The following is a 26,826-nucleotide window of genomic DNA, read 5'->3' as shown; positions in this document are numbered from 1 at the left end:
AAACTACATAGAATTCTTTAAAATAATATGAATTCTCAGGGAGTTGATAGAGACATTTAGAAAATCAAAGTATATCCTTTATCTATCCTAAATGTCAAATACTCAGATTTCTTTGCAACTCAGAAGATTAACAAGTACAATAAAGACATGTATATCTTTGGAAGTAGAGTTGCCCAGAGGCACCAAAAATATTTCCAAGTCAAAAGATTGAGGACAGAAGGCAAACAGAATTTGACTAAAATTTACATTGTATCATTTTCCTGTTTAAAGCTTATTTTTTAAAAGTTCTCGTGGTACTAGGGATATTGTAGCTGATGTTAGATGGATCTTAGCAGAAAGCAGGGAATACCAGAGGAATGTCTATCTGTGTTTCATTGACTATGCAAAGGCGTTTGACTGTGTGGATCATAACAAATTGTGGATCATAACAAACTCTGAAAAGAATGGGAATCCCAGAACACTTGATCGTTCTAATGCGAAACCTTGGACCAAGGAGGCAGTCGTCAGAACAGAGCAAGGGAACACTGCATGGTCAAAAATTGGGAAGGACGTATGCCAGGGATACATCCTGTCTCCATACCTTGAAACCTGTATGCAGAACAGATTATCTGGGAGGCTGGGATCTATGAGGAGAAATGTGGGGTCAAGATTGGTGAAAGATCTATCAACAATCTGCATTGTGCAGATGGCATAACCTTGCTTGTTGAAACTGAGGAGAACCTGAAACGCTTGCTGCAGAGGGTAAAGGACTGCAGCCTCCAATATGAAATGAGGCTCAATGTCAAGAAAACAAAGATTCACACCACTGGCCAATTGGCAGCATCAGGATGGATGGTGAAGAGATTGAGATTGTTCACAGATTTAGTTTGCTTGGCTCCACAGTCAGTAATCTCAGCATCAATAGCCAGGAAATTAAAAGACATATTCCCATGGGAAAGTCTACTGTTAGGGACCTCTCCAAAGTACTGAAGAGCAATGGTGTCTCTCTGGAGACTAAGGTGTGTCTGACACAGGCCATGGTTTTTGCTATCACTTGTTATGCATCAGAGAGTTGGACAATGACCACAGAGAATAGAAGGAGAATTGATGCCTTTGAGCTGTGGTGCTGGAGAAGAGTATTGGGATTACCATGGACCTGGAAAAGGTTAAACTGGGTGGCTCCTTGGATGCAAGGACTCTGAGGCTCTGTCTAACATATTTTGGACATGTTGTAAGGAGAGACTGGTCCTTGGAGAAGGACATCATGCTTGGGAGGGTGGAGAAACAGTGCAGGAGGGGAAGGCCCTTTATGAGGAGGACTGATTCAGTGACTGGGATAATCAGGATGGGCGTGCCAGAGACAATGGGATTGGCACAGGAAAGAGCAGAGTTTAGGGCTGTTGTACATAGGGTCGCTATGAGTCGCAAGTGACTCGATGGCATATAACAACAACAACAGCATCATTGGCCACAGAATAATTCTAAACCTCTAAACAAAAAGAAAAGGTTTTCTTTCAGCTGTTCTCTGCCTCCCTATTTTGTTTGTCCATAAGTCTCAAACATAATATAAACATAATGAACTCAGACTATAACAGTTTCATGCATCTGCAGAAATATACAATTCTTTTTATTTAGAATACAATTCCACTTGCTTTTATCCACAACTATGAGTTTCCATTCACAGTTTAATATCCATTTACTCATTTATTCAAATATTTACTAAGTGCCTATACTCACTATTGAGCCCTCACCTGTCCAACAAATTTGGACTGTTCACTGTTTTTCTATTTAAAAACAGTGCTTCATGGATTGATTAATAATGCTATTAGGCCTTATGTTTATATACTAACTTAAGTGACCTAATATTTAGGATTATTTTATTTTATTTGCTTACATGTATATTTCTAATTAATATTTTCATGCAACTAATCAATCACAGGTTTTTAATGTGAAAATAATAAAAATCTAAAAAGCATTTGGTGATAAGATTGTATGTAGAGCCACTTTCTATGTATTGATTCATAAAGTGTCCCTGCAATAGCAACTTAAGATAAAAATCGTAACACTTGTTTTTGAAGAAGAAAAACCAAAGCTCAGAGAGAGACCTGCTGTTGTGTGCCACCAAGTGAGAAATGACTCACAGCACATCCTCCAGTGGGTTTTTGAGAGAGGCAGTACATTTCACAGAAAGTGATTGCTCATTTTCTCCCATGGATCAGTTGGTAAACTCTAACCACTTACCTTTGGTATAGCAGCAACAATTTTTACCATTAGGCTACTAGAGCACCAGAAAGAGACCAACTATCTCTAAATTATTGATACCAAACCAGTTGTGTGGATTGTAGAGTCAAGCAAGCTGAAGCTGCTAACAATCTGAATCTCTTCTCCATCTATCATTATGTTACTAAGTGGCCCAGTGGTGAAAAACTCTTTGCTTTCTTGATTTTGAACTTCAATCCATATGGAAAGATTTTTTTTTTTCACAACTGGGCCACTTAGTAACATAATTACAGTCCTTCACCTTTGGCAGCAGATGCTTCAGGTCCTCCTCAGTTTCAGTAAGCAAGCAAGATTGTGTCATCTATATAACAAAGGTTGTTGATGAGTCTTTCTCCAATCCTCATGCTACATTCTTCTCAGAGCCCAGCCTCCAAGGTGATCTGTTCTCAATAGAGATTGAAAAGTTAGAGAGATAGGATGAATACCTGGCATACAGCTTTCCTGATTTTGAACCATGTTTTCTTGCTCTATTGTGAAAACTGTGTCCTGTTCCAAGTATAGGTTTCTCATAAGCATAATCAAGTGTTCTGGGACTCCCATTCGTCTCAGAGTTAAGAATAGTTTGTTGTGATCCACACAGTCAAATTCTTTGGCATAGTCAATGAAACTTAGATAGACATTCTTCTGATATTGTCTGCTTTCAGCTAAGACCCATATAACATTGGCCATAATATCCTTAGTGCCACGAACCCTTCTAAACCCAACCTGCACATTTGGCAGATCTCTGTTGATATGCTCTGTTGATATGACTGGTCATTTTGTAAAATTTTCAGCAGGTTCTTGCTTGCATGTGATATTAATGATAATTAACACATTTTGCTAGGTCATCTTTATTTGGAATGGAAACAAATATAGATCTCTTCCAGTCAGTTGGTCAGGTGGTTTTCCTCCAGATTTCTTGGCACTACCTCGTGAGCATGTTTAAAGCAGTTTCTGTTTGTTGAAAACTGGTATGTAGTCAATTCCTCAATCAACATTCTTGGTACCAATAAATAGGAAATCAAATGACAAATTGCATTGGGAAAAATCTGCTGTCAGGGACCTCTCCAGAGCTCTGAAAAGCAAGAATATCAGTCTTGAGACTAACATATGCCTCATCCAGGCCATTGGACTTCACAATTAATTGCTATGTACCAAAGTGTTGGATAATGACTAAGAATGATACGAGAATTGATGCCTTTGAGTTTTGGTGCTGGAGAAGAGTACTGAATATGGACTGCTAAGAGAGCAAACAGGTTTGTCCTGGAGAGGATGAAATCAGGCTGTTCCTTGGAAGCAGAGATTTTGAATCTCTGTTAACATATTCTGGGTACACTGCAAGGAGAGAGACATCATGCTCTCTCCTTGTGTGGAGGAATAGCATAAAGATAGGAAGACCCTGGATAAGATGGATTGACATAGTGACTGGCATAGTGGAGTAGGTGTGTCAGAGACAATGAAGTTGACTGAAGATAGAGCTGGGTTCAGGGCTGTTGTACATATTATTGTTATGAGTCACAAGCAATTCAACTGCACATAACAACAAAGTAGTGTAAATTCTCCAAAGAGTAAATAATACTATTAGGTAATTAAAAATGTAAAATTTCCAAGCACCATCTCACACCTACTCATGCAGAGATTCTGTCCAAACTATATCATCTTGGATATGATTATTTTTGTAGACTAATTAGAATGAAAGGGGAATTTTGAAGATCACTACTCTAGAGTGCAAATGTGAGGCTGTTTTGACCAAGAAAATATTATCAACTGTTGTTGTTTGATGATGATTGCCATCAAGTTGAGTATGACTAATAACTACTCTTTGAACAAAAGACCTGAAGCGTTTCTATAATGATTGTTTCTCAAAGTTCATAGAGTTTCCAGAGACATGTTTTTGAGGAAGTGGATGCCACTCCTGCTTCCAATTAGTAGTTTCAAATAAGGGAGCTCTGGTGGCCTAGTGACAAGTAGCTGTGCTGCAATCTCAAAGGCACACAGTTCAAAGCCACCAGCAGCTCCGTGAGAGAAGAATGGACAATCTCCTTCCCTGCAATTAACTGGCTCTGAAAACCCGTTGGAGGGTCGGCTATGGGTCAGTTCCGACTCAACCATAAACAAGAGCAACAACTGCATTTTCATATAGCTTTTACCCAAGTACTTGTACAATTTATTCATATGTTAGATAGTGACAATGATAAAGTGAACATTTTTACCGAAACACTATTGTTTCTAAAGACAGCAGGTATATTACAAGTATACACACGGAATACATAGGATCTAGAAAATAACAGTGTTCATCTGCTGTGCTGGTAAAGGCTTAGATTAAATATTTTTATTCTCTGACTCCAGCTCTTTGTACTTTTTTTCTTTAATATGTTTCTTTATCTTCTTGAGCTAACCTTTGAAATCTTCTGTTCAACTCTTTTACTTTGGCATCTCTTCCTTTGTGATGCCTTCTCAGTGCTCCAATGCAATTTTCATTGTCTCTTCTGACATCCTTTTTCCCCCCTTTCTCTTCTTTCTTTGTAATGACCTTTTGATATCTTTATGGTTGATATCTTTGATGTACTCTCACAGTACCTCTTATCTTTGATCATTTGTGTTCAATGTTTCAAGTCTGTTCTGGAGAAGATTCTTAAATTCAACTCTTATAGATTTAAGGTCATATTTGGGTTCCTGTGGACTAATTTTAATTTTATTCAGCTTCAATTTAAACTTACCCATGAGTAATTGATGGTCTATTTCCTAATTGGCACTTGGTTTGGTTTTGACTACAGATATTGCCCTTCTCCAATGATTCTTTCTACAAATATATTCAATCTGATTCCTGTGCAATCTATTAAGTAAGTTCTATTTGTAAAGTTGTCATTTGTGTTTTTTAGTAAAGATATTTGCTATGAATACTTCATTGAGTGGACAAAATTCAATCTTTTCATCCCCAGCCTCAATTCACTCATACTTTCAGACTACCATTTTTTCTTCATTGTTTTCAACTTTTGTGTTAGTTACAGTCAACAAGGTTTACAAATTCATTCTGATTGCATGTTTTGTCAATATTGGACTGTAAAAGTTTATAGGAACCCTCAATCTTCTTCTCTTTGCTTTAGTTGTTTGTGCATATACTTAAATTATAGACCTATTACTTGTCTCCCTAGTATGTGTGGGGGAATGTATCCTATACTCACAGCACTGGACTTTAGAATGGATCTTGAAATTAACTTTTTCACTACAAAAACAATACCATTCTTCCCCAATTTTTAATTATCTGTATAGTAGGTCAAATGAGTATTGATTCAAAGAGGCCCATGCTTGGCCACCTCAACTCATTGATACCTAGGATGTCAGTCATCATTCATTCCACTTCATTTTTGACAATTCCATGTTTCCTGTGTTCATGATTTATACATTTCATGTTCCAATTATTAATGGCAGTTTGCAGTCATTTCTACTCATTTTTCAGTGACTTTACATACAGGTTTGATGTCTAATACAACAACTACCTTCATTTCTCGTTCATAGGTTTTCAAATGCCTGTTGTTTCAAAAGTGGACCGTCAATCCTTTTTCCTACTTGGTCTATCATAATCTGGGAGCTCTGTTTCAGCCTCTTCATTGTGGGTGAAACTCCTGGTACAGAAGACACTTGTTGTACAGATTCCTGCATTAGAGCATTCAGCATTAAAGTGTCCCACCCCTTCAAGCTACACCAATACAGCAGACTGAAATTCAGGTGCTGTTACTAATAGGAGAAAATAATAGCCAAGTGCTTACACATCTAAAGTATAAAGTAAATATCAACATGCAAATCATTGCCCAATAGCCAAAATGATAGACAGGTGTTGTAACATCTAAAATAAAATGGTAAAGATGACCAGGCATACAAATATAGTAGACGACATCCTTTTCAGACCACAGCTGAGGCCTATGGGTTTCTGGAAGAAGGTATTGGAACAGCTAGATCTTTAGTGCTAGTTCATAGCACAGGTCCAAGTATCTCTAGATTCTAGTGCCCAAAGGCAGCTGATAGGGTCTGCCCTGGCCGTCTTGTTACCTTCAGACCTCTACTTCCACGGTTAGAATCTGTTGTGAGGCCACAGTTGCCACTGCCATTGTCTGCAGACCTCTGCCCTGGGCCTCTGGGTCTAAGCTGGGCTGCCCCAGCCTCTTTGTGAGGATGGTACAGAATAGGACAAGGTGCAGATCTGTTAATTATAAGGGTACTATTAGTCACAATAGACTTGAAGCCCTCCCCCCCTCCTACTAAAAATCACTCCTGAGAAGAAAGATGTGGCAGTTAGTTTTGTAAAAATCACTGCCTTGTAAACCCTGTTGGGAAGTTCTCTGCTGTCCTGTAAAGTCATGAACTAGAACACATTTGATAGCAATGTGGATTTAGTTTTGCTTTTTTGACTTTTTGTATCTTAGATGCCTTTTAATTTTTTTATTTCCTTTTACATAGAATGAAGCATAACTGTATTTTATACATCAACTTATTTTCCAGTGACTCCAAAAGTTATTGACTATTTTTAAACCCATTTTATAGAATAAGAAAGTGAAGAAGATTGGTATATTAATATACTTTCAGAATTTAAGAAATAGACATGAAAAAAGACATAAAAAATGCATTTTCCTAACATTTCATTCTTACCTTTAATCTCTTTGTCATTTTTAAACCATCTTATATCAGCTGCAGGTTTACTACCAGATGTTTTACAAGTCAGTTGCATCAAATCTCCTTCCATAACTGGTGATGAAAATCCACTAATTTGAGGCTTCTCAGGAACTCCTGAAAATTAAACAAGGTGATAAAGTTAACAACCATTTGTGGATGTATTCCAACTTACTTCTATGACTTTTATATAGAAAAGTGCTAAATGGGTTATTAACTGAGACCATAATGAAAAAAAATCACTCCATGCATGTTTACATACACACATGCACACACACATACATAGATCTGCTTGGATCCACAATTAACACCCTTGATACCAGCAGTTAGGAAATAAGGAGACTCTTTGCACTGGGAAAATCTTCAATTAGGAATATTCCAAATTATTGAGTTAGTAATGATATCGGTTTGAAGACTAAGGAGCGTCTGATGCAGGACATAGTCTTTCTGATCATTATCTATATGTCGTAGAACTGGCAATGAATAAGGATGGCAGAAAAAGAATTGAATCTTTGAGCTGTGATGTTGGAGAAGAGTACTGAACATTCCATTGGCCACCAAGAGAACGACCAGGTATGTCATGGAAAGGGTGCAGCCAGAGTGCTCCTTGAGACCAAGAATGATGAGGCTTCACTTCACATTCTTTGGACGTGTTGCTAGAAGGTACTATTCCTTGGAGAAGGACATGATGTTAGAAGGGTAGAGGGCTGGCATAGGAGAGGAAAACCCTCTACCAGGTGGACTGATACAGTGACTGTTGCAATGGGCTCTTGTGTGTTAGGAAGTGTGAGGATGGTGCAGGATAGAACAGGGTTCAAATCTTTTGTTCATAGGGTTGTTATGAATCCTGCTTGACTCAACGGCACCTAACAACAATAACATATATAGATATACATTGCTGTTGTTATTGTTACGTGCCATTGAATCACCTGCAACTCCTAGCGACACTATGTACAGTAGCTCTGAGCCCCGCCCTGTCCTGAGCCAGTCTCACTAATTCTGACACACCAACCCCTATTGCACCAGTTACTGCATCAATCCTCCTCCTTTGTGTTTCCAAATTTGAGGGCTCCCCCTCAGTTGCCATATCTGGTAGTCTACTCTAAGTGTGCTCTGATGTATATAGGTCTTTCAAAGGCCTGTTATCTTTTAAAAGTGGACAGCCAATTCTTCCTCCAAGTCTGTCTTAATTTGGATGTTTAGATTTAGAACAATATCTGACAGACAAGCATTTTACCAAGCAAATGAAAGACACATTCTTTAACACACACACACACACACATATACACACACTTGTTGTTTAACATCAAGTCAGAAGCAACTCATAGCTGACTATTCTGTGAGTTTTAAGAAGCAAAAGAGGAAGAAATTGCCCATCTTTATTCACTGGAGCTACTGGTGGGTTTGACATACATGCCTTGGGTTGACCAAATAGGTCCTTACCAGTAGGCTATAAGAGTGTCCCATGAGATAGATACATAGATGATAGATAGATAGATAGATAGATAGATAAGTAGATAGATAGATTAAAGTTGTTGTTGTTATGTGTAGTTGAGGTACTTGTGACTCATAGTGACCATAAGCACAGCAGCTCAGAACTCTGTACCAACTTCACTGTCTCTGACACATCTGCCCCCAATTATTACAGTCACTGTGTCAATCCATCTCATCCACGGTCTTCCTCTCCTGTGCCACCCTTCCACCATTTCAAGCGTGATATCTTTCTCCAAGGACTCATCCCTCCAGTCAACATGCCAGAAGTATATAAGACAAGGCTTAAAAATCCTTGCTTCCACGGAGCAACTTGGTTTCATCTTCTCCAAGACAGATATTTTCGTTCTCTTAGCAGTCCATGGTATATTCACTACCCTTCTCCAGCACCACAAGTAAAAGGCATTGATTTTTCTTCTGACACCCTTATTCATTGTACAGGTTTCTGATTCACAGCAAATAAATGCAAAGACCATGGCTGGATCACTCGTCTCCAGACTAACATCCTTGCTCTTCAACACACTAAAGAGGTCCCTGGCAGTATATTTTTTCCAATGCATTTAATCTTTGATTTCATTACTACTAATACCAACAAGGTTGATTATGGAACTAAGTAAGCTGAAATTGTTAACAACCTCAATCACTTCTTCATCTATCAGGATGCGGTCAATTGGCCCAATGGTAAGAATCTTTGTTTTCTTGATGCTGGGCTTCAATTTATATTGGAGACTGAAGTCTTTGATCTTATTCAGCAGATGCTTCGCATCCTCCTCAGTCTTGGAAAGTAGTGTTGTTTCAGTCACATAAAGCAGGTTGTTGAGGAGTCTTCCTCCAATTCTCATGCCATACTCTTCCTTATAAAGTCCAGCCTCTTGAATGATCTATTCTACACATAGATTGAAAAGTTGTGGAGACAGGATGAATATGTAATACACTCCTTTGCAAAATGAGAACCATGAAGTGTTTTCTTGCTTTGCTCTGAGCACTGTTCTTGGTATAGGTTTTGCATAAGCATGATCAAGTGTTCTGAGATTCCTGTTCTTCTCAAAGTTATCCACAATTTGTTGAAGTCAACCCCATCAAATGCCTTTACATAGTCAATGAAACACAGATAGACATTCCTCTGGTACTGTCTGCTTTCAGTCAAGATCCATCTGAATTCACTACGATGTTCTTAATGCCACAGCCCCTTCTAAACTCAGCTTGTATTTCTTGTAGTTATCTGTCAGCATATTGCTCCAGTAATTTTTAGATAATATTCAGCAATACTTTTGCTTGTGTGTGGTATAAATGAAATTGTTTTATAATATTCACATTCTGTTGGATCACCTCTTTTTGGAAAGGGAATAAATATGAATCTCTTCTAGTCATTTAGTGAGGGAGTTGTCCTCCAGATTTCCTGGCACTTCCTGGTGAGCATGTCCAGGGTTTAATTAAAATTTGACTGCTAATCAAATTTTACTGCTAAGTATTTGACTGCTAAACAAAAAGTCAGTTGTTTGACTCTACTACTGACTCTTTTGGGGGGAAAAATGAACTGGTGTTCTGATTTTTAAAATATTACAGCCTAGAAAATACTATGTGGTAGTACTACTCTGTTCTATAGGGTATCAATGAGTCAGAATTAACTTCACAGCATAAAAAAATAAGGATTTTAAACCAGTTGATTCTTAATACATTTCTTCCTAGGAGTCTGTATTAATAATTGTAAAAATATGTATAGATATATTAAATTAGAATCTATATTTTTGCAAAATCCCCTGGAAACACATACTAAGTGCTGAAAACACATACATCCCACAAGGAAAAAGTAGTATTTTAGTAAAATTACAAAATTTAACCTTCAATATTATTGGTATTTAAAGCTATAACAAAATTGTTCAGTAAATATATTTTATGACTTATGATCTCATAATCCTTAAAGTATAAAGACAATGTAATCTTGTGCTTTCTTGAAAGAATGTATTCTGTATGAAGAAATTAATAAATATTTACCACTAAACTGACTTTTCTGATGCTTCTAACATAATATGTCTCTTGATATTGTTATTTACATAAAAAATGTGATTGTATTTTGATGAAGAATAGTGTTATTTTTAATGCTAAGTACATTTTATTTTTTCCTAATCAAAGCCATCTAGTAACTAAGCAAATTATTACTATACAGAAATATCATAATAGGTGATTTAAATAATAGGGTAAGATACATTTATGGCTAATAATATTCTATTGTCATAATAAAGAGGTTTTTTACAAACGTCTCCAAAAATGTATCAATAATCAACGTCTGTAATTTGACTGTTTAATTCTGCTTCAGAAGAATAAATTGTAAAAATGCTGGAAAGCACCAATGTGAGAAATATAAATTAAAACAACCATGACAAAGACAAATGACAGATCAACATTCTTCTATTAGCTGGCTAGGATGGTTTTTTATTTTCCTTTCACCTTCATATTACCTTTTTTATCTTTGTCACACTAGTACTTAATAAGTTGGACTCAGGTAGTCATCTATTCTTCAGATCTCAAGATAGCTCTTTACACAACAATACATTAAACTAAGGCAGTTGTGATCCTGAAATACTCCACTTTAGAGGGTATATTTTGTCCTTAATAGCAAACTTGTGAAGATCTTTATGAAATAGTCCCAATGAGACTTTGGAAAGAAACATATTTCATATGACATGCACAAAACCAATTTACTAGCTGGATTAACTTTAATATTACCACATAAAAGAACAGCATGTATTAGTCCTTTAAATGCAACTCTTTGCATTTATTTATCTAAGAAAAGGCAAGCGAGTGTGGGGGAGGGGATCAATCTTTAAATTCCTCTAACTTGTTCAGTACACAGGTGTGTTTCAGTGAGGTGCAGCAATTTTGTCTGATTGTGCCACTGACGTCTGTGAAATCATACAGAGCTCAAAGCTGCAACTTTATTTCCTCCGAATCTATATGAATGTATTGCTTTTTATGTGTCATTTTAACTTTTGGGAATATGGTCCAATATTTAGAGAATAAAACCTTCAAATAAGCTTCAGGATGGATGCATAGGTGACATTATACATTTCATTTAGGAATCTACAAAATACAAAGTTAAATGGTGAGAAGATTCATAGAAATGTTAGATAAATTTATATATGAGTCATATGTGGTAGCAAAGAATCTTTGATGGTGCAATGGTTAAAGTAGTCCACAGATCATTGAAAAGTTGGTGATTTGAACCTTCTTGCTACTTTGTAGGAGCAAGATGTGGCAGTTTACTCCTGTAAAGATGTACAGCCCTTGGAAACCCTAAAGTGTCATTTGACTCTGTCTTACAGCGTCTTAAGATGTGGAATAACTGGACAACATGCTTCTTATGTTTATTTGTTTTTCTTTGATAGCAATGAGTTATTAGGGAAAAGTCTCATCAGCTGAGTGATAACATAAAATGGAGCAGCAAAGAAAACAATACTTAAATAAGATTCTGACATAGTCACCAAGTTGAACTCAATATGCTCATTATATTGCCACTTTATAAAAGTATCATGATGCACAGAATTTTTTTATAAGAAGATTAAGAAAGAGAATCCAGAAAGTTGGTGTCAACTGTTAGCTGAGAAACAAAATCTACATAGCCTTCAACTTTTACATAAATATTTTCATTTCCCCTTGTCCATCCACAAATCAATAAAGTCATTAACTGATATCTAAAATGCTCCTTAGTCTAATGTATATCATGGATTAAAAACCTTTCACTGGTCAAGTTAGAACCAATTCATAACTGACCTCATAGTGAGGTCTCAGTCAATAAATCACATATCTTTCACCCTTAGAACAGGTGGTGGATTTGAACTGTATACCTCTGTATTGGCAACAAACCCCTTCTCCACTACACCACCAAAGCTTCCAATTCATTAAAATATACCTTTTAAAATGATCCTTAATGCCTATATATTAAAAATAGTATCATGGACATTAAAGTCCTATACATCTCTCTGGTTTTGTGATTACACACTGTTAATATTCTGTACTTACCCAGAACAGTGAGATAGGCCTTGGAAGTTTTGACAGGCATGGTAAATAAAGAACAGGTATACTGTCCTTCATCAGAGAGAGACACATCACTGACACTGATACTCAATTCATGCCACGAAGCCCGAACCAGTTCGATCCTATTGTCCCTTAAAGCTGGAAAGAGAAAATGGTGAAGCTGTGACTCACAGAAGAAGTTAGAATTGTATAAACAAAGCATTTTTAAATCATTAAACTTTCCCTTGTCCATAAACCTATTTCCTGAAACAATTTAAACAAAGGTTTAAATATTATTAAATATTTTGTCAGATTTAATTTTTAATCAAAGCAGAATTAGGTACTCCTTAATGTTTTCCAACTTTTTAATTAAATGATTGCATCTCAAACAACATTTTGGATGAGGTTGATTGAAGGTGATAAAAGCAACGTTCCCTGACAAAGTCGTTTATGAGATCCTATCACCAAGGGGAAAAAAAGGTTTAGTTTTCTTTTTCTCCCTCCCTTCCTTCCTTCCTTCCTTCCTTCCTTCCTTCCTTCCTTTCTTTTTTAATGGGTTCGCTTCTTTTGGGAATAAGTTGGCAAACTATTCTTGCCAAATGTCTTCAAAAGGACCTATAATAAATATCAAGACATTAAGAGCTCTCTGCTGTGTATATGCCTGTAGAACTTTATTTAACAAGAGCTGATATTTAGTTGAAAGGCAAGGTACTTGATATTTAACTGATTTATGAGTATCTTTGTCACACTGTATATTATTACCTATATATCTTGTTAAATTAATTATACACCTCATCATTTTGAAACAAAGCATTAAAGCTGTTTAACTGCTATTATGTGTCTCGAGAAGAACAACTAACAAGAAATTTTATTGAGTAAAAACAGCCAATGCAGGACTGTGAAAGAGAAGAAATTATTGTTTATGGACACTAAGACTCTAAAATTAGTACAATAACAAAACTTGCCTAAACAATTATTATTTTCAGATGTTATTCAGTCTCCATATTTCCTATTCCTTACTTAGTAATGGAAAGTGACCCTGATAGACTCACTATTATTTTCCATAAAATAGGAATAATACTAGAAATACCAAGATAGACTCCTCACATTGGAACAAGTAAAACTATAAACACACCTGTTAATAAACATCAGGTGAAGGAATAGTATCCCGCTAAGATTGAAACTTTCCTTCTTCACCAAGAGACATCAACAGGCTGAGCATTACTACCAGGGTAGTTTCAGATAGGACAAAAATATAGGAAAACAAATTATCATCTTTTTCCTTAGCTGTAGAATTCTTTGCACAACTATCACCATCAGGTAACCTGGCCTTGAAAAATTCCTTCTGACCCAACTCTTGGTACAAGCAGCCAGGAAATGAAAAGACAAACTGCATTGGGGAAAGTCTGCTGTCAGAGACCTCTCCAAAGTACTGAAAAGTAAAGATGTCATTTTGGAGACTAAAGTGTGCCTGATACAAGCCACAGTCTTTGCAATTACTTGCTATGTATCAGAAAGCTGGAAAATGACAAGGGGTGATAGAAGGGGAATTGATATCTTTGTGCCATCGTGCTGGAGAGGAATATTGAATATACCATGGACTTCTAAGAGAACAAACAAGTTCGTCTTGGAGAGGGTGAAGCCAGGATACTCCTTGGAGGCAAGAATTCTGAAGCTTCATCTGACATATTTTGCACATGTTGCAAGAAGGCATCCATCCTTGGAAAGGGATATCATGCTTGGAAGAGTGGAGGGACAGTACAAGAGAGGAAGACCCTCGATGAGATGGATTGATCCAGTGACTATTGTAATTGGCGTAGGTTTATCCGAGACAGTAAGATTAGGACATGATATAGCAGGATTTAGGGCTGTTGTACATAGGGTTGCTATGTGTTGCAGGTGACTCAATGCCACATAAAAACAAAACACACAGTATATATTTTTGAGAGATTTATGGGTCAAGAGTCCATTAGAGCTCTCCATATTATTTCTTAAAATTGCATTTACATCCAATTATCTTCAACTGTAATCAGTATGCTGGCTACAAGCAGGAAGAATCTCACTTTCACAGCTGGCACACTGAGGTACATGAAAGAGAGCTGCATTCACAGCCCCCTAGAAAGAAACTGCTTAAGACTGTGTCCTGATTTCATACGACTCCAGAACCAAAGGAAAGCAATAGACTTCTGGAAAGAAAACGTCATCAAGTGGACATTCATTCCCAGAGCCAGTTCTTTCAGCTGCAGAGGAAAGATGGGCCTGAAACTCTCCTGTAGAAAGATGTAGCCATTTGGGTAATCTCTCCTGCCCCAGGGCCAATCCAGGAACCAAAGAGGACAATACAGTTTAATACAGAGAGCTATAAGGAGAAGAGAGACTGACATTCTCAGCTAGCACATTGAAATTCTAGAGAGAGAGCTGCCTTCAAACCCTTCTGGACAGAAACTGCCTAAGTTGAGCTCCTGGGTTTGCACCACTCTTCCACTCCCCTGACAAAAGAGGACAATAAAGTTTTGAAGAGGGGACCATATTAAAGGGGAGATTCCTGCAGGGTTGCATTGCAGACCACAGAGAACTTAAAGGACTTTAGGAAAACAAACTGTCCCATAAAGCACTTTCACTACATTAAGTGTCACACCGCATAGACTGAACATTTTAAGCTGATAAGGAATCAAGACTATCATAAAAATAAGAACTAACAACAACTTATACAAACACAATAGAAATGACCTAACACCAAGAAAAAGTTTAGCTAATGTCCCCAAAGCAGCAGCCAACTTCAAACATTGTGACAGAAACAAATTAGGCTTCTCAAAAAATGCAGAACATATTACAGACCCGATAAGTACCCAAGAATCAAGGAGGCAGAAGCTATATAATGATATGTAGTCCTATGAAAGCTACAGAAGATGGTAAAAAAGAAGGAAGACATAATGGGGGCTAGAAATAAAGTGAATACACCAGAGGCAGAGAACCAGAAAAAAATGTATTGATGTTGAGTTATTTGAAAAGTCCAAATGATGGAAAAAACAATGGAAGCAATTAAAAAAGTAAATACTCTAGAGATAGGGAACCAGAATAAATATATTGAAGAGGAGGGACTTGGACAACTACAGAAAAAAACAAATGATAGAAGAAAGAATTGAAACTATAGCTAAAGAAGTACAAGATCTTAAAACAAAAATCATTACAAGGCAGGAGTACAGCCAACATAGAAATAACAGAAATGCATGAACATGCAATCCAGAATATTAAGACCAAAATGGCAGAAGTGTCAAATATGCTGGAAGGACAAAAATGCAGAATGAAAGAGATGGAACAGAGTCAGTGAGATGAAAGACAAAAAACTCAATGGAAACATACTAGAAAGAATATCATAGATGAGTTGGAAAGAAAATGGAGAAAATATTAGAATCATGTCAGTTGGTCTCCAAAGGAACAACATACATATAATTGGAATTTCAGAACATGACAATAACAGGGAAATCACTGATAAAATTATGAAAGAGGTACTAAAATAAAATTTCCCAGATATTATGAAGAACAGAGAAATTCATATTCAATAAATTTAGCAAACATCAAATAGATTAGATTCAAAACGTAAAACATCAAAACATATCATAGACAAATTTTCCAAAATCGAAGATAAGAATAGAATACTAAAAGGAGCTTGAGGAAACAAAAGACAAAGAAAGAGTCCTCTACAAAGGAGAAACAGATCAAGTTCTGATTTCTTAGCAGAAACCATGTTAGCAAGAAGTCATCAGATTCATAAATAAATAAACAAACAAAGCAAGCAATTGCCAATAGAGTATCCTGCACTCAGAAAAGCTTCATATTCACCAAATATGAAGGAAAAATTAGGCCATTTGAAGGAAAGAAGAAACTTAATGAATTTGTGAAAATAAGACAAAATCTACAAGTAATTTAGAAAGTCTTTCAAACAGAAATACTAAAGGAAAGTGGATGAAGCATCATAACCAGAAACAAAAGAAAGATTGCTGTTGAGATAAGTAGAAAGAGGTATGGAAGTGTGGGGGAATATGTTTTATCTCATAACAATTGGTTTTGCATTGTTGATGCTGTTGACCGGGATAATTCCCCATCGTGAAGTTGATAAAGGTCAAATATAGTTATCCATAAGTGGCCTTTATTCTTTTTACACACTCCCTTTGAGATAGCAGCATAATTCCTAAAGGCTTATGCTATCAGAACTCCCATAAAGGTCATTAATGTATTGAATTTGTGGACCACAGATAATTTGCACATAAATACACTTCCACTGAGTCCATTTCTATTATATTATTGTACATACTTATACCTTTTCTTAAATTTTGTATATGAAATTAATATTATATATTTAGTAACCTTATAACAATTTATGTTTTTCACTACAAGGGTCATAAATAATAATTTTAAAAGTCATAAAACTTTTTCACTACAAAAAAGCCTTAAAACTAAATAAGGATTAAAAAGTCTATCCAAGTGATATCTTGGATCCTTAAACTCTCACTATTCATATCATTCATGATCAACAAGTGTTTCAACATACAATCATAAGTTTTTTGGCAAAACAATAATTGTTGTCATTGTTGTTGATTTCTATAAAGTACAACTCATAGAGACTCTATGAACAAAAGACCTGAAGGCTTTCTATAACTATCATCATTTCTCAAAGTTGACAGTTTCCAGATGCATGTCGTTTCGTCTAAGAAGTGAATACCACTCCTGCTTCCAAAACCAATAATTATTTATATTTAAAAGTATTTAAAATGAGTTAGTATTCAAGGAATAAGTTCTTTTTCTTAATGCTATAGTGATGATGTTACAATTTTCTATCAAGTATTTCCACTCATTCTTAGGTAAATCAGGGCTTTAAATTGAATTCTACTTATGGAGGATTTGTATGAAAAATTTATGATGAAAAGCTTTTAATTCAATATAAAATTTAATTTGATGCCTGCTCTCTGACAATCGACCCCTTTTCCTGATTAACTATGTTTCAGAATATCTCTATCTGTTGGTTTTTAACTTTGCATAGACTCTACTTTGTTCCCTGACTTTTACAAATAGGTCTTACCTCTAAATATGTCTACTAAGACAAGAACTACATGTTTATTCTGATGTGTTACTATTGATTTCTCTGGAGTTAATCACTGACAAATTTGACTGTTGAAAACATCCAGCTACTGTTCTTTCTGCTAAAATAACTAATATTCTTAGGGGAGGGGTCAAAATCAAAACAAAGAATAGAAGCTTACAATGAAGGCATCTTTAGCTTTCTATTTCAGAATATTTTCCCTGATAATTAGATTTGTGCTGTAATTAAAAAAGAAACATCATAACTAGCCACAGATCTAAAAGTCTTAATTCTATCAAGCCCTTTTATTTAGTGTATTAAAGTAAATGTTATTACTATATCTCTATTTTTTGTAGAAGATAAACAGGGAAATCTAATAACTCTTATCCTTATTATGTAAGTAGGCCTTGATTTAATGATAATAATAAAATTTTAAATCATTAAATTAAAAAATCCCATTATTGATAATCTTCTAATGATTTTTCAGAAAGTAAAGAGTTAAATCACACAGTTCAAATAAAAATCAAGCGAGTGAATCTTTTTCTGTTTTGTTCTTTTACAGTCATACAGCATCAAACACTTTAAATCAATCTTCTGGAAAATTGATAAAAACAACCATTTTTCCAGAGCTGATAGCTGGTATATTAAGTTTTAGCCTAGGTGATTCTTTTTGTTTTTTTTTTTAACTGTAACAAAAGTAAATAGAATTCTAGAATAGAAATGTGAAGCAGTAAACCTAGAAACTGTATCACTGTTTGAATAACTTTTTTAGTGGTAAACTTTCCATTTTTAGACTCCAGGTTTACTTTCTTCAAATATTTAAGAATAATTTCTCATTATCTTTATTTATTCCTTAATAAGAAACATCAAAACACCAAAAGCATTTTAACCAAAAACATTTCAATACCTAACATGTTTTTCAAACCTTCTTTCTCCTCCTTTTCATTGCCCTGAATCAGAACAAAATCATGCTGATGGTCCAGTGGTTTTCAAAGGCTTTAAATAATTGGAGACATGATTGTTCTTCTTTCTCCTGCAGAACCACTGGTGGATTTAAACTACCTCCCTTTGAATTGGAATCAGAGCTCCTTAACCACTAAGCCACCAAAGCTCCCTGCAAATTGCTAAACTAGTACAGAATAGTACATCATGTGTTTGAGAAATTAATACATACAGTTGTATCAGAAACAGTAAGATTGTCAAGGGCTAGAGCAGAGTGTAGGCTGTTGTACATACGGTCACTCTGAGTTACAGGTGACCTGACAGTACATAACAACAATGTACTTTATCTTTTTTAGTCTTCTTGCCTTTACTAAGACTTGTTTAAAATATACAGCTCTACTACTAAGCCAATTGGCAGCATCCTTATAGATGGTGAAGAGACTGACATTGTTAACAGCTTTAGTTTGCTTGGATCCACAATCAACACTCTTGGCACTAGCAGCCAGGAAATGAAAACACAAATTGCTTCGGAATGTCTACTGTGAGAGACTTCTCCAAAGTACTGAAGAGCAATTATGCCAGTCTGAAGACTAAGGTGCTCCTGATACAGGCCATGGTCTTTGTAATTACTTGCTATGCATCAGAGAGCAGGATAATGACTAGCAATAATAAAAGGATAATTGATGCCTTTGAGCTGTGATACTGGACAAGAGTATTGAACATACAATGGACTGCTAAGAGAACGAGCAGGTTCTACCTAGAGAAGGTGAAACCAGGCTGCTTGTTGAAGGCAAGAACTCTGAAGCTTCATCTGATGTACTTTGGACATGTTGCAAGGCAGGACCAATCCTTGGAGAGGGATGTCATGTTTGGACGGGTGGAGGGAGAGCGCAGGATAGGAAGACCCTCAATGAGATGAACTGATTCAGTGACTGTGATAATAGGGGTAGGTATGTCAGAGACAGTAAGATTGACACAGGACAGAACAGGGTTTAGGGATGGTATACTTAGGTCACTATGAGTCACAGGTGACTCAATGGCACATAAAAACAACAAAATTATTAATGAAAACCCTCCAAACTTTCTATGCTATAAAACTCTCAAATGAAACCCTTTATTTAACAAACATTTTTCCCATCTTCTATTTTGTAAGTTAACATTATTTGATTATTTTTGTTTAAGTATACCAAGAAATACTCTTTATTGCTGGTATATATTCACTTTGTCTGTCCTCAGGCCATACTTAACTTTTAAGTTAATCACCTTATAATACCCTTAGTGCTTTTATTTATTAATTTAATTACATCTCTAGTCCCACCTCCTTTCAAACATGTATTGTAAATCTCAACTCTCATATCTATTGCTATCACCCAAATTAGAAATGAGCTTTCCTTGTTATGCTAAAGAGACAACAGTGTATCAATGAAGAACTACCAGAAATACAAGCCAAATTTTGAAAAGGCTGTGGAACTAGGGACATCACTGCTAAGGCCAGATTAATCTTCGCCAAAGGCAGAGAGTCTAAGAGGAATGTCTATTTGTGTTTCATTGACTATGCAAAGGCATTTGACTGTGTGAATTACAACAAATTGTGGCTAAGTTTGAGAAGAATGGGAATTCCAGAACACCTGATTGTGCTCATGCAAAACCTATACTTGGACTTGGAGGTAGTCATCAGAACAAAGCAAGGAGGCACTGGTACTGTATGTTTCAAAATCAGGAGTGTATCAGTGATATGTCCTGTCTACATACTTTTCAGTTTGCTTGCCAAACAAATCATTCGAGAGGCTGGACTTTATGAGGAGTAATGTGATATCAGAATTGGAAGAAGGCTCATCAGTGTGTTATGCAGATGACACACACCACTTTGCTTGCCGAAAATGAGAAAATCCTAAAGCATTTGTTGCAGAAGATCTGCAATATGGATTGAAGCTCAACATCAAGAAAATAAAGATTCTCACCACTGGGCTAGTTGGTAGCACAATGATGAATGGCAAGGAAATTGAGATTGTTGACAGTGTCAGTTTGCTCAGTTCCATAATCAATACTCTTGGCTCCAGTAGTCAGGAAATCAAAAGAGCAATTTCACTTGGAAAATGTGCTGTCAGAAACTTTTCCAGAGTGTTGGAGAGCAACTGCATCAGTTTAGAAACTAATGTACTCCTGATCCAGCCATGGTCTTTGCAATTACTTGCTATGTATCAGAGAGCTAGATGATGCTAAAAGATAACAGAAGAAGAAGTGATATTTCTGAGTTGTGCTAGTGAAGAGTATTTGATATACCATAGACTATGAAGAAGGATAAAACGTGTGTCCTGTAGAGGATGAAATCCTAAAGCTCCTTGGACATAAGGATTTTGAGACTCTGTCTCATGTATTTTAGGCCTGTTCCCAGGAGGGACCTGTCCTTAGCAAAGGATATTATACTTGGAAGAATGGAGGGACAGCACAGGAGAAGAAGAGTCCAGATGAGATGAACTGACACAGTTACTGGGATAATGAGAGTAAATGTGTCAGAGACAGACAGTGTGATTGTGATTGCCTCATAATAGAGCAGGGTTCAGAGCTATTGTTCATGGGGTTGCTATGAGTCATAGTCAACTTGATGGGACAGAACAACAAAAGCAGCAACAATCTATTAATAAATACATAAGTATAATTTAAGATATAAAATACATTGATTAAGCCAAGAAATAAAGAATACAAGGCAGAAGAGAGACATCATGCCATATGTCATACTTAGGTTGAAATAGTGAAGCTTAAGTGTATGAAGAGGAACATGACATCAGGATGAGAGGAAAACTCATTGTTCAGATGACCCAATCTTGCTTTTTGAAAGCAATGAGGACTTTAAACAGGTCCTGCAGAAGGTCACTCTTCAATATGGATTAAGATTAATAAAGGTCTTCACTGGGACAACAGGTCACATCATGAAAGATAGATAAAAGGCTAAAATTGTCAAAGACTTCATCTTCCTTGGATCAACAATTAACACTTTTGGTACCAGCAGAAGATGTGTTGCATTGGGAAAGTCCACTGTTAGGGACAAAATATTGAAGACAATGATGTCAGTTTTAGGACTAAGGTGTCGCTTAATTAAGACCATAGTCTTTTCAATCACTTGCTATGTATCTGAGAGCTGGATTATGATTCAGGATAACAAAAGCATTGATGTCTTTGAGTTGTGGTGTTGAAGAGGAATACTGGATATTCCACAGACTGCCCAAATAAAACCAGATATGTCTTGGAAAAGTATAGCTAGAGTGATCCTTGGAGGAAAAGATGGTGAAGCTTCATCTCTCATACTTTGGGTATGTTGCTAGGAAACATGGGCTATTTCTTGGAAATGGACATCATCCTTGAAAGTTGGAGGGCTGGTGAAGGACAGGAAGACCTCCAATGAAATGGATTGAAGCAGTGACTGGAAAAATGGGTTAAAATATATTAAAGATGGTAAGGATGGCACAGGATAGACTGGGGTCACAGGGTCATACTTGACTCAGTGGCATCTAACAACAAAAATGATTTACTCATTACATTGTAACTTGGTAGAGAAACATCAGTTTTCCCTCCTATTCTGAGCAATCATCTCATATGCCACTTGGAACCTTTGAAAACCCAATGCAAGGTCAGCTAGGAATTGGTTCTGACTCCAATGGCTCATAATAACAACAATAACAACCACCTTCTGTTAATACAGCTCCCATTCCTCTTGTTATGTAAATTAATGAATAGATAACTAAACCCACAAAATAGTAAACAAAATAACAGTTGCAACTATGTCTCATAGAATAAAAGAAGTAAGAAAAATAAATTGAAGTCAAATGATATATTACAAAGGCTTGGCAACTGAGCATTTTTATATTCTTACTTCATTTTATAAGATTTTACTTATAGGAAAGTTTTTTCTCTTTGAATTTTAGATTCTAAACTTTTAATATAAATTTCTCTTTTTAAATACATGTTGTTGTAATGCATTATTAAGCCTGAATTGACCCCTTATTGACTCTTCAATGGGTTTTCAGAAGCAGCAAATCATATGGGAGGAGATTGCCCGTATTTCTTACATGGCGCAGATGGTGGATTTTAACTGCTTGCCTTTGAGTTGGCACCATAGCCACCAGAGCTCCCAAATAGTAAAAGAAGGCAAAGAAAAAAAACAGTATATTCACATCTGAACAGAACACTTCATTTCCCTATATTCTTTTAATTTTTTAAAACTTATTTTATCATAATTTTAATTATTTAAGTGAAATTTAAAAAAATGGTTGGATTTTCAACCTATGGTTTATAGCAACCTATGACTATAAGTGGTCTAGACATTGTAAATTTCACTTAAAATAGTAATTGAGCTTATTTAACTTCAACTTTGGGTACTATCATATGTCAAAAATAAATTTTCAAAGTAAAAGACAAACACACTTGAATAACTGTAATTATGCTAGTTAACCATCTGGATGTCATTAAACCTACTGATTTTACAATATGAATTTTCTACAGAATGTAAGGTTGCACACTGGTGAGTTAAAATGCAAGATATTTCTGTATTGTGAAACAGTGAAGGACACTTGGAGGTAATTGGTAGGAGGGGTTGTGCTCCACAAGAATCACTGGAACTTAGCTGCAAATTTAATGCATGACTAAGAAAGTTTTCCAAGGAGAAGAGTCTAAGGAAACATACATATGTTTTTGCCAATGAGTCAAGTACGACTCCTAGAGACCCTATGAATAACATGAACCCTATCCTATCCTAGTCTCATCCTCACACATCCTCACACTTCCTGACACTAGAGCCTATTGTGCTAGTCACCATGTCAATCCACCAAGTTGAAGGTCTTCTCATTCACCTTTATGAGCATCATGTTCCTCTCCAAGGAATAGCCAGCACTTCCTAGCAATATGCCCAAAATATATGAGGGGAAGCTTTAACATCTTTGCCTCCAAAGAGCACTCTGGCTGCACTTTCTCTAGGACATACCTGTTTGATCTTTGGGCAGTTGATAGACTGCTCAGTACTCTTCTTAAATACCACAGCTCGAAAGCATCAATGCTTTTTCTGCCATTCTTATTCATCTCCCAGATCTCAAATGTATGGCAAATGATCGGAAAGACTCTGGCCTAAATTAGATGCATCTTAGTCCTTAAACTGACATCATTACTCCTCAATAATTTTGAGAGGCTAATTGCCAACTTTCTCAGTTTAATGTGCCTCCTGATTTCCTGACTACTAGTATCAAGGGTGTTGATTTTGAATCCAAGTAAGATGAAGTTACTGACAGTTTCAAATATTTTTCCCTCTCTCATGGAGTTGCCTATTAGTCCAGTGGTAAGAATTTCTATTTACGTGACATTGAGATGCAATCTATATTGAAGGCTGTATTCTTAAATCTTCTGCAACAAGTCCTTTAAGTCATTTTCAGTCAATGTTGTGCCATCTGCATAACACCGGTTATTGATGAGTCTTCCTCTGATCTTGATAACACTTTCTTCCTTATAGATGCCAGCTTTTCAAATATTTTCCTTAGCATAGAGATTGAATGGGTATGGAGAGAGAATACAGTCCCAACGCACTCTCTTCTTAATCTAAAATGATGCAATGTTCCCTTTTTCTATTCACACAACAGCCTCTTGATTTAGGTATAGGTTTCACATGAGCACTATTAAGTGTTCTGAGATGCCCATTCTTCTTAATGTTAGCCTTAACTTGTTATGATCTATACAGTCAAATGCATTTGCAGGATCAATAAGGAAAGATAAATATTCTTTTGATATTCTTTACTTCTATCCAGGATCCATATTACATCCCTAGTGCCACACCCTCTTCTAAATCCTGCTTAAACTTCTGGTAACTATCTATGTTTTATTCTAGCCATTTTCGAATGATCTTCAGTAGTATTCTGCTTGTATGTGATATTAAGGATATTGTTTAACAGCTACCACATTCTTTTGGATCATCTTTCTTGGGAATATGGACATCTTCCAATCCACTGGCCATATAGCTGTCCTCCAAATTACCTGGTATAGACTGGTGAATGCATCCAGGGCTGCATTTTAATTGCAACAAGTCAGTTAGTGTCCCATCTATTTTGGGAGCCTTATTTTTTTGCCAATGCCTTCAATGCAGCTTGCACTTCCACCTTAATTATCATGGCAAGAAGCTGCACTGCAATCCTGAAGACAAGCAGTTCAAGCCCACCAGGTACTCCATTGGAGAACGATGGGCAATCTCCTCCTGTGCAATTAATTGCCTCTGAAAACCAGATGGAAGATCAGCTGTGGGTGAGTTTTAAATTGACTACGCAACAACCACAACCTCTTCATTTGGTACTTCCTCAAATTGTCCACTGTAAGGTCTTTTTAGTATACTGACTCTGTATTCCCTCCATCATCCTTTGATGCTTCCTGGATCATTCAATATACTGCCCATAGCATCTTTCAATATTGTGACTTGAGGCTTAAATTTATTTTTTTCAGTTCTCTCAGCTTGAGAATTATAGAGCCAGTTATTCTAATTTTATTCTTCAATTTCAGCTCTCTGCATATTTCATTACAATACTTTGCTTTGTTTTCTCGAGGTGGCACTTTGAAATCTTCTATATCTTTTCCCTTTGTTTTGGTTTCTCGATTTTCTAGTGAAATTTTCAGAGTCTCTTATGATATCCAATTTATGTATTCATTTCCCCTCTGTCTTTGTAATGACCTTAGCTCTCTTTGTGGATGATATTCTTGATATCATCCAATAACTCATCTGGGAAAAATATTGAATAAATCAGAGACAGCCAAAAGAATAACAAATAACCTTGGAGAAAGTACATCCAGTATGCTAAAACAGCATTTCAACAAACTTTAGCTATATTATGAAGTGAAGGTTGTCTTTGAAAAAAACATTATGTTTGGAAAGGTAGAATTGTCAACTAAAGAGAGGACAATCCTCAAGGAGATGATTGACACAGTGACTGCAACTGTGGGCTTGAATTTGGCAGGAACAGTGAAGAACGGCAGGGTAGGGAAAAATTTTGATCTGTTTGTTTTAAGGTCATTATGAGTCACAGTTGACTTGAAGGCAACTAAGAGCAACAAAAACAACAAAAAAGACCTTTTTAGTGTCTTGTCAGTGGTATCTGAATATCCTTGAGTCTGCGATCCACAGGGATATTTTTAACAGCTATTTTGTAAATGCAAGTTTTTAGCATCTCTAGAAGCATTTTTAAGAAGAAAGAAGTCACATTCAATTATATTTTAAAAGTGTAACTGTTTTCTTTTTGAAGGCATGAGATCATGTGCCGGTTGTTTATATTTTCGTGCAACTACAGAATGGTGGGATATTAAATTGTGGGAGGCTTTGACTATCCTGGGAAACAATATAACTTTCAAAGAAGGGACTCTGTTTAATACTCCACAACACCGAGCATATTGACTTGAATATCAAAGTCATGGTCATGAATTTATGACTCAAATATGTTAAATAAAGGTATTCCCATGTTGTGTTCTTAATAATTTTTTTTCTTAAAGGAAACCACACCTTTCTATAACATCTTTGTCCGTCTTAGTTCAGTTTTGCAAGTAACTTTGTTGTATACTATGAAAGTTTAAAAATGTGCGTGTGTAGTCATGCTCACAAGTATGGATGAACAGCACAGGAGAAGACCTTAGATGTGATGGATTGATACAGAAACTGAAGCAATGGGGTTTGCTATATTGGAGTTAGTGAGACTGACTCAGGACAGGGAAGGGCTCAGAGCTGCTGTACATTGGGTTGCTATATATTATAGGAGATCGAATGGCACAAAACAACAATAATATACGTTACATACAATGACATGTTTGGAAGCAGGAGTGGCATCTACTTGCTAAAAAAATGCCTATGGAAACTTTATAAACTTAGATAAATGTAGATTACTGAAGAAGGGCTTCAGGCCTTTTGTTCATGGGTTTACTATGAATCATGCTCGACTTGAAGGCAATTAGCAACAAGTGTGTGGGGGTTATTAAATTGTGAATTGGTAGGACTTAAGATTTAACAGTTTACCGATAATTGAAGATATTAACACTTGATATATTATCAAGGATTGCAGTCTTAAATATGGACTGAAGCTCAACATAAAGAAAACAAAGATTCTCATCACTAGGTGGATGGACAGTACCGTGATAGATGGTGAAGATTGTTAACAGCTTCAGTTTACTTGGCTCCACAATCAACACTCTTGGGACTAGCAGCCACGAAATTACAAGACAAATTGCATTGAGGAAGTCTGCTGTCAGAGACCTGTCCAAAGTACTGAAGAGCAACGATGTCAGTTTGGAGACTAAGGTGCACCTGATACAGGACATGGTCTTTGCATGAAGATCCTCAATGAGATAGATTGATTCAGTCACTGGGGTAATGGGAATAG

The 26,826-nt window shown here is 36.2% G+C and overlaps 1 protein-coding gene across 1 annotated transcript in view; it reads right to left on the bottom strand.

Annotated features, from left to right (window-relative positions):
• The window catches only part of CADM2 (cell adhesion molecule 2), a gene marked incomplete at its 5' end in the record, with an annotated part of 504,333 nt that overhangs the window by 220,775 nt on the left and 256,732 nt on the right, over positions 1-26,826 (bottom strand). Inside the window, 2 exons of the mRNA XM_006884441.1 lie at positions 6,886-7,023; positions 12,418-12,570. Of these exons, the coding sequence (XP_006884503.1) occupies positions 6,886-7,023; positions 12,418-12,570 (291 nt within the window). The remainder of the gene's footprint in view (positions 1-6,885; positions 7,024-12,417; positions 12,571-26,826) is intronic.

The sequence above is a fragment of the Elephantulus edwardii genome, unplaced genomic scaffold (assembly GCF_000299155.1).
Source record: "Elephantulus edwardii isolate Elephantulus edwardi_28Jun2011 unplaced genomic scaffold, EleEdw1.0 scaffold00034, whole genome shotgun sequence".
NCBI lineage: Eukaryota > Metazoa > Chordata > Mammalia > Macroscelidea > Macroscelididae > Elephantulus > Elephantulus edwardii.
Note: the sequence above shows the minus strand (reverse complement) of the source record. Positions and strands in the feature narration are given on the sequence as shown.